Source organism: Onychomys torridus, chromosome 4, assembly GCF_903995425.1.
Source record: "Onychomys torridus chromosome 4, mOncTor1.1, whole genome shotgun sequence".
In the NCBI taxonomy this organism is placed as follows: Eukaryota; Metazoa; Chordata; class Mammalia; order Rodentia; family Cricetidae; genus Onychomys; species Onychomys torridus.
Genome location: NC_050446.1, coordinates 100,738,007 through 100,755,327, shown reverse-complemented (window position 1 = coordinate 100,755,327; position 17,321 = coordinate 100,738,007). Strand labels below are relative to the sequence as shown.

The 17,321-nt window shown below is 41.2% G+C and overlaps 1 protein-coding gene across 2 annotated transcripts in view; it reads left to right on the top strand.

The window, feature by feature from the left end:
* The window catches only part of Atp8b4 (ATPase phospholipid transporting 8B4 (putative)), a 160,082-nt gene that overhangs the window by 61,499 nt on the left and 81,262 nt on the right, over nucleotides 1-17,321 (top strand). For both annotated transcript variants that reach the window (XM_036185697.1, XM_036185698.1), the window contains exons 7-10: nucleotides 299-369; nucleotides 2,539-2,621; nucleotides 11,260-11,418; nucleotides 16,114-16,202. In XM_036185697.1, coding sequence (XP_036041590.1) covers nucleotides 299-369; nucleotides 2,539-2,621; nucleotides 11,260-11,418; nucleotides 16,114-16,202 — 402 coding nt within the window. The remainder of the gene's footprint in view (nucleotides 1-298; nucleotides 370-2,538; nucleotides 2,622-11,259; nucleotides 11,419-16,113; nucleotides 16,203-17,321) is intronic.

Sequence of the window (17,321 nt, the reverse complement as noted above, 5' to 3'; positions counted from 1 at the left end):
TTATTTATTGGATATAAATTTCTGCTTTTCATTAGAAGTTATTAAATCCAGAAAAACAGAATTTATATATGACTGTCAAAAACAGCAATGCAAATCACTAGTAATTTGCATGTTGCCTGGAACCCTGCTCCTACCATGATGATCCAGGGGCATGATAGCAGGGGCAAAGGAGAGGGAGGGCCTGCCTCCCTCCTCACAGTTGCCAAGGCGCTCTGTGGCTGCCAAGGGGTGATGCAGGAGAGAGAGGTTTCAACGGCCCCGATTCTTAAGTGTCTTTCTGTCATGGTTTCTCAACCAGGCCGACCTGCTGCTCCTGTCAAGCAGTGAGCCCCACGGTCTCTGCTATGTTGAAACAGCCGAGCTGGACGGGTAAGTACTCAATCCAGATAGCTACTGTGTAACCTGAATGTCTTCAGCTGTCAGACAAATCTTATTCTTTATTTCCTTGGGAAACATAGAAATCTAAATGGTCAAGTCCATTGTCATCCACGTGGCAGTCATTTTGAAACATTTGTTTCTCTTGAATTTGTTTGGAAAACACTGATTTTTTAGCATAGTTTCTTTCAGAAATACTATGCTAAATATGTGAACATGGTTAATTTTACACCAGGACTGTTCATCGAGGTTCCTTTTGGGGTGTTTGCTTGTTTGAATTTCATTTTTGAAGGAAAATGAGAGGGTGGGAATCAAGATTGAGATGGCTTTAAGAGACAAATGAAGACACAGGGAGCCAAGAGAGATGGATATGATGCAGTTTTGATGCTGGCTTTGGAGTCCAGCCACAGACCACTTAGTTCTGTGGCAGACCATGCACTCATTAGGAAACATAAAACTCGAATAGCCTTATAGCTAATAAGGAAATTGAATTCAAATGTAAGGAATGAAACTATAAGAAATTTAGGCAAAAACATAGGAGAAAGACTTTGAGATTTGGGCTAGTCAAAGGATTGTTAGATTGGACATAAGAGTTTTTACAGAGAATGGGGATTTAGCTCAGTAGTAGAACATTCCCCTAGCAACCCTAGCAAGCTCAAAGTCCTGGGCTGGTTCCTCCACGATGAAAGTGGATGGAGATAGAGAGCAACACACACAAACACACACACACACACACACACACACACACACACACACACACACACACACACACAGAGAGAGAGAGAGAGAGAGAGACAGAGAGAGAGACAGAGAGAGAGACAGAGAGACAGACAGAGAGACAGAGAGAGAGAGAGACAGAGACAGAGAGAGAGAGAGAGAGAGAGAGAGAGAGAGAGAGAGAGAGGACTTCACCTGAATTACCCTTACTCTATACAAATGCTTTAAGACTAAAAAGTAAGCAACCCTAGTTAGAAAATAGACAAATGATGTTAGCAGATATTCAGACAAAGAGGGCAGTGGTGAACAAGCACACAGAAAGGTACTCAGCATCATTAGTGACATGAAAGTTAGTGCTACAATACTCTGTTACCCAGGTCCCTAAGAATGGCCATCACCAGCCCAGTGACAGCTCCCAAGCTGGCAAACATTTGGAGAAGCAGAATCTCCCTCATGTTCCTGGAGGGAATGTAAAGTGTGATACTCACTTTGGGAAAATAATTTGTCAGTTTCTTAAAAACTAAACATAAAATTACCACATAACTCAGTAATTTCAAACTGGACTTTATTCAGAGGAATGAAAACTTACATTTACATAAGCCCTGTAATGAATGCTTAGGGCACATGCATTTCTTACATCAGGAAAGAAATAACTTGGATATCTTTCAGTGAATGGTTGAGCAACCCGGGGCATCGTGGAATACTGTTCAGCAACAAAAAGGAACAACTTATTAATAGATACAAGGACTGGGCTGATTCTTCAGAGAAATGTGCTAAGTAAAACCAGCTCATCCTAAGGGTCTCATGGTTTCCTGGAAAACAGACTAGCATTTGCTGAAGAGAAAGTGAGGGGAGAATCCCAGGAAGCTGGCATGGCATTCCCTTGAACACAATATGGGAGTGATGGCCATATGGTCACCACTGGCCATTGCAGCAGAGTCTGCTGCTTAACATGTGTGGTTCTGTGCATGAGATCTGTCCAGCATGTTGGTTGTGCCATTCAACACCAAGGGTTTCTTGGATTGACACTCTACAGAGGAATGCTGCATTTTTCTCCACATTAGAATTTCAGCTACTGTAAAAGTAGCCACGGCTATCTTGCAAACAAAACTCCACAGATAGCAGACGTTGGAGTGATACTGGACTTCTTTTTGCAATGGTGTTCTAGTTCCAGTGTGTTTTATAACTCATATAGGATGTGTGAGTAGGTTTGGATGAGACCATATTTCTTCTGTTCTGTGTTCATTTGAACACAAATGCAAAACAGATCTCTGCACACAGATGTGCTGTGGGTGGAATGCCAGCCCCAGAATTCTGAGATGCCCACTTGCTTTGCTGAGATAGTATGGGGGGTTCTGTGGGTCTCCTCATGTAGGCTTTGTGTGCTGCCTCCTCTGTTGGGATTTGTTCTGTATAAAAATTCATGGCATGTCTTTCATTTAACAGGGAAACAAATCTAAAAGTTCGTCAAGCTCTACCTGTCACCTCAGAACTTGGAGCAGATATTAGCAGCCTTGCAAAGTTTGATGGTAAGTGCTTTAAAAAAAAAAATCTAAAAGCCAGAAGGCAGTGTAATAGCAAATCATCTGAGATTCCATTTACTTTTCTTTTCTTCCTTCCTTCCTTTCTTTTACTTAGTGGGGAGACATAAAATTCTGCAGGCACTAATGGCTGTCACTTGTGCTCATGTTAAAGGCAAGCATGGCTTTATTAGGCCACCATATCTTCATATCTCCTTTTATGAATCTCATTCCCTGCTGCCCATAGTGACCTTCTTTTGGTAGCTTTTTGCTTCCTGGAGCTAGGTGTAGACTCACTGAGGGTGAACAGGTTGGCATTTTAGTTCCAGCCCTAGGTCTGGCTTTTCATCCAATGGCTTTGCAACAAAACCAGTGCTTAGATGATGACTCATGAAGATGGGCCTTCTGCCACACATGCTTCTGTATTTTGCATAGCAGCATACTGTTTTGAAACCAGTAGGTGTTCAATGAGAATCTCCAAGTTACAGTCAGCCATGGGTTGCCTTAAGTTTTTGACCGTGGCTTCATCATCATCTTCATCATCATCATCATCTTCAGCATCATCTTCATCATTGTCATCATCATCATCATCTTCATTATTGTCATCATCTTCACCATCATCTCATTCAACACAGACTCTTCCTCAGCAGGTCTTTGCTTCTACTTGTTTCTGGCTGTATCTTACGCTAACATTCTTTTCTTTTCTCTCTCTTTTTTTATTTAGATAACATTTTTTTCATTTATTTTACATACCAACTATGGTCTCTCCTTCCTCCTCCCCCCACCACACCCCCCACTTTTCATCTACTCTACTCCCCATCCACTCAGGGGCAGGCCTCCCATGGGCTTGAACAAAGCATGGCACATCACATTGAGGCAGGACCAAGCTCCTCCCCATTGTGTCAAGGTAATACAGCATGGGGAACACGTTTGCAAAAGCCAGCTAAGTGCCAGAGACAGGCTCCGATCTCACTGCCAGGAGCCTTATAAACAGACCAAGCTGTCACACATATGCAGAGGGCCTATGTCAGTCCCATGCAGGCTTCCTAAAATTGGTCCAGAGACCATGAGCTTCCATAAACTCAGGTCAGCTGCTAACATTATTTTCTTAAGTCCTATGGAGGGCTTCTAGATACCACCCATCCTAGATGGCTGCATTTTATGGTCCCATGACCACAAAGGAATTCCTTTAAAAGTAAAGGAAAAGAGACACTACTTGTAGAATTTTGTGCATCATTCCAGGAAGTCTGGGGTTTTCCTGCTACTCCTCAATAGTCTTTTGCATTACTCACTTGCAAAGTTGGTTTTGAACATCATTATTTCCATACAGGTTGGTCTGATTTATTGAAGAGTCTTACTAACTTAAGTCTATCCTTCCAAAATGTTTTCTTTGGAGTTTACTGAGAGATAATGAAGATAAAGGGTCTTGGCAATGCCCCTTGAGTTAAAGGCCAGGAAAGTTTATAATGTGACTCTTCTCCAACACACATTTCAGAATATATATGGTCTGTGCTTGGCATTTGCTTGTAAATTTTCCCTGGATTATGTTAATATTTTAATCTCTCTTAAATGACTGTTGTTGTAATAAATGTTTATAGAAAAATATTCTTCCAAATTAAGATTTAATATAGAAGGGTAGCCAGGAAACTTTGAATAGCTCAAGAAATATTTTGATTAGATTAAAACAAATGACAAATTTTCTAACCAAGTAATTTTTTTCAATGAAATGTTACTGTTATGTGAATCCAAGAAAAGTAAATTGTATTCACGAATCAAAATACTCCTTAAAATACTGTATTGACTATTTATGGAGCCCTAAAAGGGCAACCTAAATATAATTTACCATTATTCATTTCTTCCCTGGCAGCAATGTACCTTTATATGTCCCTCAGTCTATAATTAGGTACAAATCAAAGAGTTTTAATTTTCTTAATGACCAGAAAGCATAAAATGGTTGTTTCAACTATTTCTTCCTTTATGTAGATTTTGACACAGGTAGCCTAGACTACAGTGCCATTACAAGCAACCCTGAAATCTCAGTGGTGTGAACACAGTAAAAACCATTTCCTGCTCATGTCAGTTCTGATGTGGGCAGGGCAGATGACCCCATTTTGTAGCCATGGAACTTGGACTGAGGGTGAGGTGAGGTGAAGAGGACACAGTGCCTTTTGTCTTACTTTTTTCCTCTTATATTTCATGAGCCCCGACAATACTATAAGGGATATTAGGAAGTGACAAATGTGGGTATTTGTTGAGTGGTGCCTGACACGACCACCTTGACTGCCATGCCTGCCACATCTAACCCTGGCATCTTAGGATCTTCACAGAGAAAATGATGTTGCCCCAAATTAGAGGCCACACCTCTACAGCCCTCTGGGATTTCAATCTCTGGTGTCACAGGACCCACAGGGAGCTCCTGCCTCCTCAGGTCAGAGGCCATACCTCCTCTTTCCACTGGCATCCTAATCCTGCTATCTCAGGATCTGTGTGAGTTACTGCCAACTATTCAGGTCAGAGATGATATTCTAACCCTACTGCCTCAGCAGTATACAAGTTGGAGCAATCTCTTCCCTTCACATTCATGCACACAAACCTGCACCTACACACATGTGAGTGCACATACACTCATACACAGCACACACACATGGTCCCAAATGAAAGCTGTTTATACAAAATCCCAGAAAAATAATTGAAAAAAATATGTTCTAAGAATTCACAGAGGGCATGGATAAACTCTGTTAGGAATTTAAAGAAGACTGTAATAAAGTACTGAATGAATTCCAAAAGCATACACACAAACAGATGCTGAAATTAGGAAGTCAATTTAGGATATGAGAATACAATTTAATGAAGAGATAGACTTACTGAAAAAAAAAAACACACAAAATGAAATTGAGCTGGAAATGAAAGATTCCACAAGTGAAAGAGAGAGTGTAGTGGGAAGCCTCACTAAGGTGTCTGGAGGGCAGAAGAACAGCAGAAGAATTGGATTATCCAAACAAAGAAAATGAATTCTTAGTCAGGGAGCACCCAGAAGCCTCTCAAACAGCACAGACTATTGCCATCACTCTTGGTCGTCAACTAGAACCAGACAGTAAAACCTTAGTGCTGAAGATACCTCATAGATTTGTTTATAGAACATAGAAAAATGAAGTTGGAATTGAGCAGGAGCTCCCTCTGACTTGTGTTTATAGTGCTAGAAAATGTTGGAAGGTGTTGGAAGGTGCTATGTAGAATGTTGGGGGAGAGAAATTATCAATGATCTTACCCAGCTGTAGATTATGTTTGAAACAACATTTACCTGTCCAGAAACACATACCCACTGGTATTAGAGTATTCTGGGGGTTACCCATCACTTTTTGGCTGAATTTGAGATCTGCTCCATTGGAAGGAATCCATGCTTGATGCTGCAAACCTGGCTAAAAGTTAGGGAGGTCACTGGCTCTAGAGTGAATCTGCCACTCAAGCTCTGGTGAATTGGACATGTAGTTAAGCTGCCTTCTGAATATTTGCTTAAACCATAGACTAGTGCAACCCTCAGCCTCTTGTAGCAGTGGGTGACTGTCAAAGGTGGAACTCAACTGACCAAAGTGCTCAAGTTAAGTGACTATTGAGTGCTCAGTCCCAAACAGGGCATCTGTGCCACCACCTTCAAATCCCAGGAGCACTGCAGAGGAGGAGGTGGAACCTGGGAGAGTCAGAGTGGGGAGGAGTGCTGTGAAATGACCTGGCTGCTGCAAACATGAACAGAATACCTGCACAAGACCTGTGGGCATGCAGAAAAAGAAAACACCAATGTAGAGAGGGTAATTGGGAAGAAGGGGTCAGGAGGAGTATTAGAGGAATAAGAGAGGGCAATGGGGTGTGAGTATAATCACGGTCGTTGCATACAGGTATAAAATGGCTAAAAACCAAATATTGATATAAAAGAGAAATCAATAAATTTCAGGTTTTCTCTAGTGACTAGAAAGGCTTCCCCACATGCCATGGGAATCAAAACCCAATGTTCCATCTTTCAGTTTACATTAATGATGTTAGTATTATCTACTTTTGGAAATGTCCTGACCAGATTTGGGAAGTTGAAACTGGCAAGTCCCATGTATGAGGCACGTTCTTGCTTATACAGTGCTACATACGTACATACACATACATACATACAACATGCATACATATATACATACACATTGCTTGCAACTTCTGGGCACATCTGGATATCACACTATTTTTTTTTTTTAAATTTCTAGTTGCTCTATGGCTTTTCTTCTAATACTTTCCAAAATATGCTGGAATCAACCCTCCATTTTCTGTTCCTATACTGTAAGTGCACATTTATCTTCCAAAGTGTCAGAAAACCCAGATTCCCCACTCCTGTTCTTAGTGAAGTCACCACTGAGGGCAGCAAGTCCAGAACTTCAAACCACCCTGCATCAAAGCTGGGATGTGTTGGGCATGCTTCTGTTATTTCCTGTCTACATACACTGTTACATCTATACCCACGAACAGAGTCTTTAAACACAGAATGAGTTGATGCCCATTCATTCATTCTTTGGTTCATTTATTCATTCGGACAATTTGTATTTCATACAATGCTGAAGAGTTTGTGTGTGGAGACAGTGGTTAATATGACCCAGGCCTGGCATTCACAAAGCTTAAGGCACAGTGCGGAAGATGGACTCCCACTAGGGCTCTTCTGAAAGAAGCCTTCGCCTGGGTGATTGCTAATGTTCTCAGGCTCTAAATATGAGGTTGACACAGGAATAAGCACTCACTGTATACTGTATGTTACCATGTAAAATACATACAGAATTTTATGCATTTGTGAGCCTGGCATATGTGTATGTGTATAAGTGGGTGTGTCTATGTGTTTGTGTGTGTATTGAGTGTCTTTCTCTATTGCTCTCATTTTTTTCTTTGAGACAGAGCTTTTACTGAACCTGGAGCTCACCAATTGGGCAGGCTGGCAGGCCAACGAACACCAGGATTTGGTCTCTACTTTCCAGTACTGGGATTATACAGTCACATGATGCCATGCCTGGATTTTTTCTCTTGGGTGCCAGAAATCCTAACTTAGATCCACATTCTTGTGCAGTAAATACCTTGAGCCATCTCCCTAGCTCCATCCTAATAGCGTCTTCAGATTAACTACCTTGATTATGTTTACATTTAATCATTGAGATTGTATCATTTCTAACTAAGATGACCATGTGAGAAATGATTCTAAATGATTTTCTTATCCTTTCCAGCCATTTGCCACTGGAATATTTATCATATCTTCCCCTAGTAGAATTAGAAAGAAGAAAGCAAGGCCAAAAGAGAATCTCTTGGTTCTTATGCTTTGTGGGTGGGAAATATTTTTGCTTATTTCTGATGTGCTTTAAGGTGCCTGCCTGTTTTTATCATTCTCTCTGACTTCTATTACAATTAGGTCATACTAAGACATTTGGTATTCAAATCTCCATTTTTATGATTCCTGTCAAAATATACCTACCTTTTCATTTATCATAGATTTGTAGGTGGAAGTTTCTGTCCCACCAGCCATTCCCAAATAAACACACAGAGAATTAATATTAATTATAAGTGCTCGGCTGACAGCTCAGGCTTACTATAGCTCTTACAACTTAAATTTATTCATTTCTATTAACCTACATTCTGCCATGTTGCTTGTGGCTTTACCTGTCCTCCAGCATGTCCTGTTCCCTCTATGGCTCCTGCTGACTCCTCTGACTCTGCCCTTCTTCCCACAATTCTCCTCCTCTGGCTCTCCCACCCAGTCTCTTCCTGCCCAGCTATAGACCAGTCAGTTCTTCATTAACCAACGAGAGTAATGCATATTTACAGCATACAAAGATTATTCCACAGCATAGATTTACTGTAATACCTATGTCATCTCTCAACCCCTTTCCTTTTGAAAGAGAATTATGCGTTTGAGTTTTTACCTGCATGTACATAGGAGTACCATGTATGTACCTGGAGCCCTTAGACGCAGAAGAAGCCCTCAGATACCCTGAAACTGGAGTTATAACTGCCATGAGAGTGTGAGGAACTGAACAGGGGTCCTCTGCAAGAGCAGCAAGGGCTCTTAGCCATGGATTCATCTGTCCAGCCCCACAATCCCTTTCTCGAAACCACTTTCCTCAACTATTTCTCCAGCAAATATGTTTATGATTTGCTATTGTAGACAGCATGCTACGTTGTGGGGATACCTAGAGATGAGTGCAGTGTTTCATGCAAAGGAAGCTAATAGTCCCTTTGGAGAGAGTGGAAGAGAAATGGGAACACTCATGCTTTACGCCAATGGAGCTAGGAAGGGGAAACAACACTCTTTATCAGTGAATTGTTTTGTTGTGATGAAACTCTGTGCTTAGTACTCAGAGCACTGGGGCCACACTCTTTAGAAAGCTATGCTGGGGCTTAGCCTCCAGGAGCTCATATAGAACTTGGCCCTATGGTCCTTGGCAGAAAGCACCCTCAGCATGAGGCCAGATGTGGGCACATCTTCTTGCCGGGCATAGTGAGCCAAAATGTTCAAGGTTGAATTTACCTCCTTGTCAGCCTTTGTTTACAACAATGAAAATGATCAAACAAACCTGATTTTTATATTGTTATTGGCAAGGAACCAGGTATCATGTTGTTTTTGCCCAAGCCACATTTTTTTTTGAAGAGTGGCCAAATTTGAAGTTTGGGAAATTGGGTCTTGGGTGAAGAAATTGGAATAAATTTTAAGGGCTTCTGTCAGCCTGTTATTTGTGCAGGTTTTGCTAGTGAGACCCACTGGATTCAAGGTTACATGAAACTCAGAAATAAAAATTATTGCTCCAGGAAAAGATGATCATAAAATCTGAGGATTCAGAAAAAGCTCTGGATCCATAATCTAGTTTTCCAAAGAAATTGAGCCAGTTGAAACTCATTTTAATTTAATAAATAAGATTTTTAATAAATAAGCTATAATGAGAGCTAACCACAATTTAGCTACTTGGTCTAGAAACAACCTTATACAGGTTTGTTTCCCAGGCTAGCAGGCTCTCACTTAGCACTGGCTGTCTGGGAAGGCCCACAGAATGACCAAATAGAGGTCGGTTTTTTTTTTCCCCTAACTGGGAAATGGTAAGAAGAGACTAGAGAAGGTCTCATTTTTTATTTTGAAATATGAACAGCCTGGCTGGTCAGGAGTGGTCAGGCTACTTGGCTCACAGTTGCGGCTGCATCTATAGTTTGAAAGGGAAGCAAGCATTCTAGGGAAGGAAGAAATCCTGCAAGAAATCTCTTCAGTATCAGAAGGTGGCTTAGGGAGAGGGTGGGACCCTCTCTCTACTGTGCTTTAGATCTTAAGTCTTAGATGAAGACACAATGCCCAAGATAGCACTGTGTAGGCTTCCGGTTTAGCTGGTCGGCTTAACCAATGCTGAAGATTGGCCCTCCCCCTTCCATTTCCCCAAACCTCCTTTTTGGCTTCTGGATTTAAAATGTACTTCTGTTGCTTCTAAGATAGCAAACCTGCAAGATCCTAGCTCAACTTACTTTTGGTTCTGACCTGGGCCCAGGTGTCTCCACCCCACTTTCCTTTTTGTCTTTTCCCTGCCTCTCTCCCTTCTTCCCTTCTTTCTTTCCTCAGCACTCTATTTTCTCATGTCTTTGTGCTCATTACTTCTAAAAATGTAGCATGTTTGTCTGTAGTGCAAATGCATGTGAACCTAATAGTTACATTTTTTGAAGTGTCCATAAAAATTATTTCTATTATTTTTCTTGCTGTCTAGAAAGTTCCCACCCCAAATGTGCGTGTTCTGTTTGAAATAATGGTATGGATCGATTTCATTGATTTGGAATAAGCATGCCCTTACTTGGAATTAAAAACAAACCAAAACACCAAAACCAGAAACATTTTCTGGCTAGTTTGAGCAATTTATGTGCTGCCTTTTAGAGTCCACAGAACTCTGAGTCAGATCAAGAAAAGGGGCACAAGACACCTGGAAGGAATATCAGCACACAGGGCAAACAAGGCTCAGGTTTCCCTGGGGTGTGGTATACTAGGACCTCAAATCCTTACCAGGAATATAGAAAACTGATTAACTTTTGTTGTGAATCCAAAACTGTGGCGTCATAACTCATGTGGCAGTTTACAGTAAGTAAAAATAAAAATGTGAACATTTATCATTTTATACTTGTGAAAAATCATTTTAATATATCCTAAGATAGTCAGGCAGTGGTGGTGCATGCCTTTAATACCAGCACTTGGGAGGCAGAGGCAGGAGGATTTCTATGAGTTTGAGGCCAGCCTGGGCTTCAGAGTGAGTTCCAGGAAAAGATGCAAAGCTACACAGAGAAACCCTGTCTCGAAAAACCAATATATATATCCTAAAAGTAAAAATAGGTACTTAGAAATATTTTTAATGGAAAAAGAAATCTCATGGCTCTCAAGTTCTTATTGGTCAGTATAGACAATTCTGCTTAGAAATATTTGATGGGTTTCCATTTTTGCATGTTGTAGCTTAATTTCCTCCCCAGCACAAATCTTGCAAGTGTAACAGCATACTTCCTAGAAGGGAACGGCAATCCCTTGCACATCAGCAGTTGGGCGCTGGCTGAAGTGTTACTACGGGCTTCTGAAGTGAGTTGGCAATGAGTCTAAAGAGACTTGCTTCTTTTCCAGGGATTGTCGTCTGTGAGGCACCTAACAACAAATTAGACAAGTTCTCTGGAGTCCTCTCTTGGAAGGACAGCAAACACACCCTCAGCAACCAGAAGATAATCCTGAGAGGCTGCATCCTGAGGAACACCAGCTGGTGCTTTGGAATGGTTCTTTTTGCAGGTCCAGTATATAAACCAGGGTCATCTCTATGCTATCCCCCTCCTACAGTAGCTTCAGTGTGGTTCATGGTTCTCTATGGATGTGGACATGCACAGAGTTTTTATTGAATGCCAAGTGCTGACTCCTGAGTTCACCCTAGAGTGTGGTACTCCTAGAGGAGACAGCAGTGCTCTGAGTATAATCCATGTGGTCCCAGAGTGTGGGAATCACTGATACTTTGAACTCATTCTTAAGGATGCTGAAGCCTTCAGTATCCATCAGTATCTACACATCTACTACTCAGTTTCTTTCTCTTTAGCCCCACTGTATGCATCTGTTAGCCTATGCAATAACCTGCAATAATCTTAAAAACCAAAGATCAAGGGGCTGGGGAGATGGCTTAGTGGTTAAGAGCATTAGCAGCTCTTTCAGAGGTCCTGAGTTCAATTCCCAGCAACCACATAGTGGCTCACAGCTATCTATAATGGGATCTAATGCCCTCTTCTGGCATGCAGGTGTATATGTAGATAGAGCTTCACATACATAAAATAAATAAATTAAGAAGAAAACAAACCAAAGATCGATATGAAAGAAGGCTCCTCTCTCACACTGCACCTTACATTGGTTGTCATTGAAAAAGGTCAGGAGGCTCTTTTGAGAAAGGCTTCTTAGAGAGCAATCATTTCTGTTTGTCACCAGGGCAGATGGGTCTGAGAGCTGTGCTTGATGGGACTAGGATGGATAGATGGATAGATGGATGGATGGATGGATAGATGGAGGGAAGGAGGGATGGAAAAAGGTACCATTTTTTCTTTTTGTTTATTCCTCTCATACAATAAATCTGGTCCTCAGTCTCCCCCTGCCCCAGATCCACTGCTTCACCATTTCCCTTCTGAAAAGAGTAGGCATTTCAGGGATATCAGCTGAACATGACATAATAAGATACCATAAGACTAGGCACAAACCCTCATATCAAGGCTGGGCCAGGTAACCCAGTAGGAGAAACAGGGTCCCAAGAGCAGGCAAAAGAGTCAGAGACACTCCCAATACCCACTGTTAGGAGTCCCACAAAACCCCATGCTAAACAACCAAAGCATGTATGCAGGGAATCTAGTATAGACCCATGCAGGCTCTTCGATTGCTGATTCACAGCTCTGTGAGTCCCCACGAGCCCTGCTTAGTTGATTCTGTGGGCTGTGTTCTTTGGGTGTTCTCAACCCCTCTGGCTACTGTTCTCTCTCCTCTTCTGTGGGGTCCCCTGATCTCAGTCTGATGTTTGTCTGTGGGTCCCTGCATCTCATCTTTGCATCCCATCAGCTGCCAGAGGAAGCCTCTCTGATGACAGTTGGATTAGGCTCTGACCTATGAGTATTGCAGAATATCATTGGGAATCATTCATTGTTTTTTTTTCCTCCACCAGTTGTGTTGATTCTGCCCTAGGTCTCTGGGCCCTCCAGCTTCTGGTTCTGGGCCATCCAGGCAGTGTCCAGCATCGGCTCCCTCTTGGAGCATGCGTCTCAAGTTAGACCAGTCATTGGTTGGTGACTTCCACAAGCTCTGAACCACCCTTGTCCCAGCACAGTTTGCAGGAAATGCAGGTTGTGGGTCATAGGTTTTGAGACTAGGTTGATGTCCCAGTCCCACCACTGGGAGCATAGCCTGAGAAGATGGCTGGTTCAAGGTCCATATCCTTCATTGCTAGGAGTCCTCACTAGGGTCACCCTAATAGGTTCCAGGAAGTTTCCAGTGCACTAGGTTTCCACATCACCCCCTAAGTGCCCACCTACTCCCCATACTCTCTCCTTCCCTCCTTCCCTCCCAATCGGATCCCTCCTTTCCCCATCTCCAACCACCCCCATCCCATTCACAAAATCTATTCTATTTATACTTCCCAGGTAGATCCATGCATCCCACAAGAGCTCTCCTTGTTACTTAGCCTCTCTGGGTTTGTGTATTGTAGCATGATTATCCTTTACTTAACAGCTAATAACCACTTATGAGTGAGTACATATCATGTCTGTCTTTCTGGGTCTGGGTTACTTCACTCAGGATGATTTTTTTTCTAGTTACATCCATTTGCCTACAAATTTCATGATGTCATTTTTTTTTTAACGGCTGAGTAATAAATACTCCATTATGTAAATGTACCACATTTTCTTTATCCGTTCTTCAGTTGAGGGACATCTAGGTTGTTTCCAGTTTCTGGCTATTATGAATAAAAGCCTTTACAAACATAGTGTCCTTGTGGTAGGATGGGGATCTTTTGTCTACCTACCATTTTTATTTTCTTTGTCTCTGTGAGTCTGAAGTAGCATTCTCCTTCTCAGGAACAACAGCAAAAGTTGGCAAAGCCACTCAAATTGTACTCATAGCTTCATTTCATAGTCATTGATTTAAAAAATCCTACTTATTGTGGCACCAAATTGAGATGTGTTTTGTGTCTGCTGATTACATGTGTAATTGAAATTGGATTATTTTTCTTAACCCATTTTCCTTAGCAACAAACAACAAAAAATGCTCATAAAAGAGCCAATGTGTTCCAAAGCTAGAAAAAGTCCTTCTAAATACCCTCAGCTGTGGGTATGAGTGTAGCTGTTTCTCTCAGGGCATTGTCATGTATAAAGACCCAGCAAGTCTCTAGAAATCAAGCAGAATCAGGCCTTTGTCTGAGGTTGAACCTAATTTCATGATTCTTTCACCAGATGTTTTTTAAATTAGTGAGGTAAGTATGTCTATGGCTATTTATGTGATATTTCCATCTTTCTTTCAGAGAAAAACCCAAGCTTACCCATATATTTCTTTTACTTCCTACTTAGAAGTATGGAGATTTCAAAAAAGTCTCCCCATCTGAGGGTCTCTTGGTAAATATTCTCTTGGTTTGATCCCTATTATAACTGAAGTGGAGATGCCTCATCCAAGGGATGGGCTGTCATTCAAAAGTTCATTACATTTGTATAGTCTTGTTTGGAATGACTAGTCTGAAGCTCAAGTTTAACTGGGTCACATTACATGTGCCAGGACAGCTGTTGAGAGCTGCTCCCGAGAGCTGTTGAGGGGCCAAGGTCTCCTTCATAAGAATGTTTCTGTGGGAAATTCCTCTTATATGACTGGAAGGAGGCAAATTGAGCAGAAATCCACAGATTAGGGATCAGGCAGATGTGGGGCAGATCAGGCAAAGAATCCTTGCTCTAAGACTTCCTAGGCTCTTCCGTCTGGAGCACAGGATAATAATGAGCACACTAGGATCCATTGCTTAGGTGCAATGGATGATGTGTATGGCAGAGGATACTTGTTGATATTTCCCATGCCTACTTCTCAATGCTTTTACCAGCAATTCAGAGCATACTGACATCTCTATGGGCTGAACTGGGAAAACAGAACTATTCTCTGTATTTTGGTGGAGGAGAAAAGGAGCTTCTATTCCTTTGTGATGTGTCCTGGATGTTCACTTTTAGATGCTATTTGTCAAGGTGAATGTCATGGACATTTGTAAAGCAGACAATTTTTGCATTGACTTTAGTTAAGAGAGAACTTAACTAGAATACTGGCAAGCAGAGGAATTCAGGGTTGTTTTTTTGTCCATGTCAGAGTTGAATCGATGGGTACCCTGAGTCCCTTTAAGTCTTGAGACATTTGATGAGGAAACAAGTTCCAGGCAGTACTTAGATCTTGTGAAAATTGAATCCAAAATGAACTATTAACTCTTCTTTTTATATTTAAATGCCACTTATACATCCTGTTTAGGATGACCTTGGGGAAGGCTTTCTTAGGTTGCCATTTATAGACTAATACAAACAAAAATGAAGAGTTAGAAAAGTGGAAGAAGGTGAAGAGCTGGCTACCACAAAGGCAAGCCGTGGGCCAAGGTGCTGTGGTATAACGAGATCAGAAACCTTCAGAGTTATGATGGGGAGCAGAAAGCACAGGAGATACTCATGGGAATGTGACTGGAGGTGTGGGGAGCAGCTGGACTGTGCAGATCTTGCAGATTATGTGCAGAAGTTTGGTCTTTATCCCAAGAGCTTGGGAGAAACCAGCAAGAGTGTTTAAGAGGCAGAATATATTAAACATTTTAAATAAATATATGGGAAGGATGGACTCTTACCTATAGTGTATATAATGTTTGTAAATAGGCAGTAGGTCCAGAAATGAGTAGACAATTGGGGTTTGAGCCTAGCCTTTAATGGCTGAGCCATCTTTCCAGCCCTATTTATATTTTGTCAGGATGGCCTGTCAGTTGGTATGAGTGGGGAATTAAGGTCACCTATTACTATTGGGTGGAGCTTAATCTGTGATTCTACATCTTTTTTGTTTAATGAAATTGGATGTTTTGTGTTCAGGACATGCATGTTTAGAATGATAATATTCTTTTTATTGGTTTTCCCCTTAATCAATATAAAATGTCTTTCTTTATCTTTTCTCCCTAGTTTTTGTTTGAAGTTTATTTTGTCAGACATTAGAACATTAATACCTGGTTGTCTTGTAGGTTCCTTTTGACTGGAATACATTTCCCATCCTTTAACCCTAAAGTAGTTTCTGTCTTTTGTGGTAGGTTTGTTTCTGCAAGGCAGAAAACAGATGATTCCTGCTTTTTGAGTCAGTCTACTAGTCTGTGCCTTTTGACTGGGGGAATTTATAACATTCAGAGTTATTATTGAAAGATATGTATTTATTCCTGCCATTAGATTGTGCTTCAGAATTGTTACTTTTTTACAGGTCCCGACACTAAACTAATGCAGAACAGTGGCAAGACAAAGTTTAAAAGAACAAGCATTGACAGACTGATGAATATCCTAGTCCTATGGGTAAGTTTCTGACAGGTTGATGAGTACTCTTGTGCTGTGGATGAGTCATTAATAGTCTGACAAGTACTCTAGTAGTCTGGGTGAGTTAACAACAGGTTGAGACATATTCTAGTACTCTGGGTGAGTAACTGGCAGGTTGAGTAGTAATCTAGTACTCTAGGCGCGTCACTGACAAGTTGACAAGTACTCTAGTACTATTAGTGAGTCACTGACAGGTTGATGTGCATATTCTAGTGCTATGGGTGAGTCACTGACAGGTTGGTGAGTACTCTACTAGTCTTGGTGAGTCAATGTCAGGTTAAGGCATATTCTAGTACTCTGGATGAGTAACTGACAGGTTGAGTAGTACTCTAGTACTCTGGGAAAGTCACTGATGTTGATGCATGCTCTGGTACTGAGGGTGAGTTACTGGCAAGTTAATGAATACTCTGGTGGTACGGGTGCATCACTGTGATTGAATTAGGCAATTCCACTAGTCACTGCTATATTAATATATTTAATTTGCTTTTCTGAGAATTTATTCAGAAGTCTGAACTCTTTTTGAAACTTGCATTTGGATATTTTATATTTAGGACTCAGTTTACTCACTTTTATTTCATAGATCAAAATAAATTGTCAGCCAGTGCTAGGATTTAATGTGAGAAGTAGTCTATTTTAATACAAGGCCTTTGTCTTCAAGGATTTGTGTTTGGAAAGCTAAATCAGTTTTGAGATAAAATCTCATCTTTGTTCAAATCCTCTCTACATAGCTGTAGATAATGGTGGCCTCACAGGTATGTGACCTGTGCAGCTACAAATGACTCTATTCTCATAAAGGCCAGGTGTGTGGTTTATTGATATTTTGATTTTTCACTGGACCCTGCCAGCTTTGGATCTGACTTTCCTTAGGAAGCCTCTGGTGTCTAAACCATAGCTGTCCTTCCTCATGGAAGCACCTACATGTCATTAGTTCATAATTATCTTTCCTTGGTGAAGCTTGGGTTTTCTCTTCTCAGTTTTTGAAATGAGAAGGAAAATGAGTAGTAACTATTACTTGTTTACTTCAAACAAGTATATCTTCTTATATTCCATCCCTTTATCAGCTGAGTTTGTATTATCTCAGACTGTTGATCTAATTGT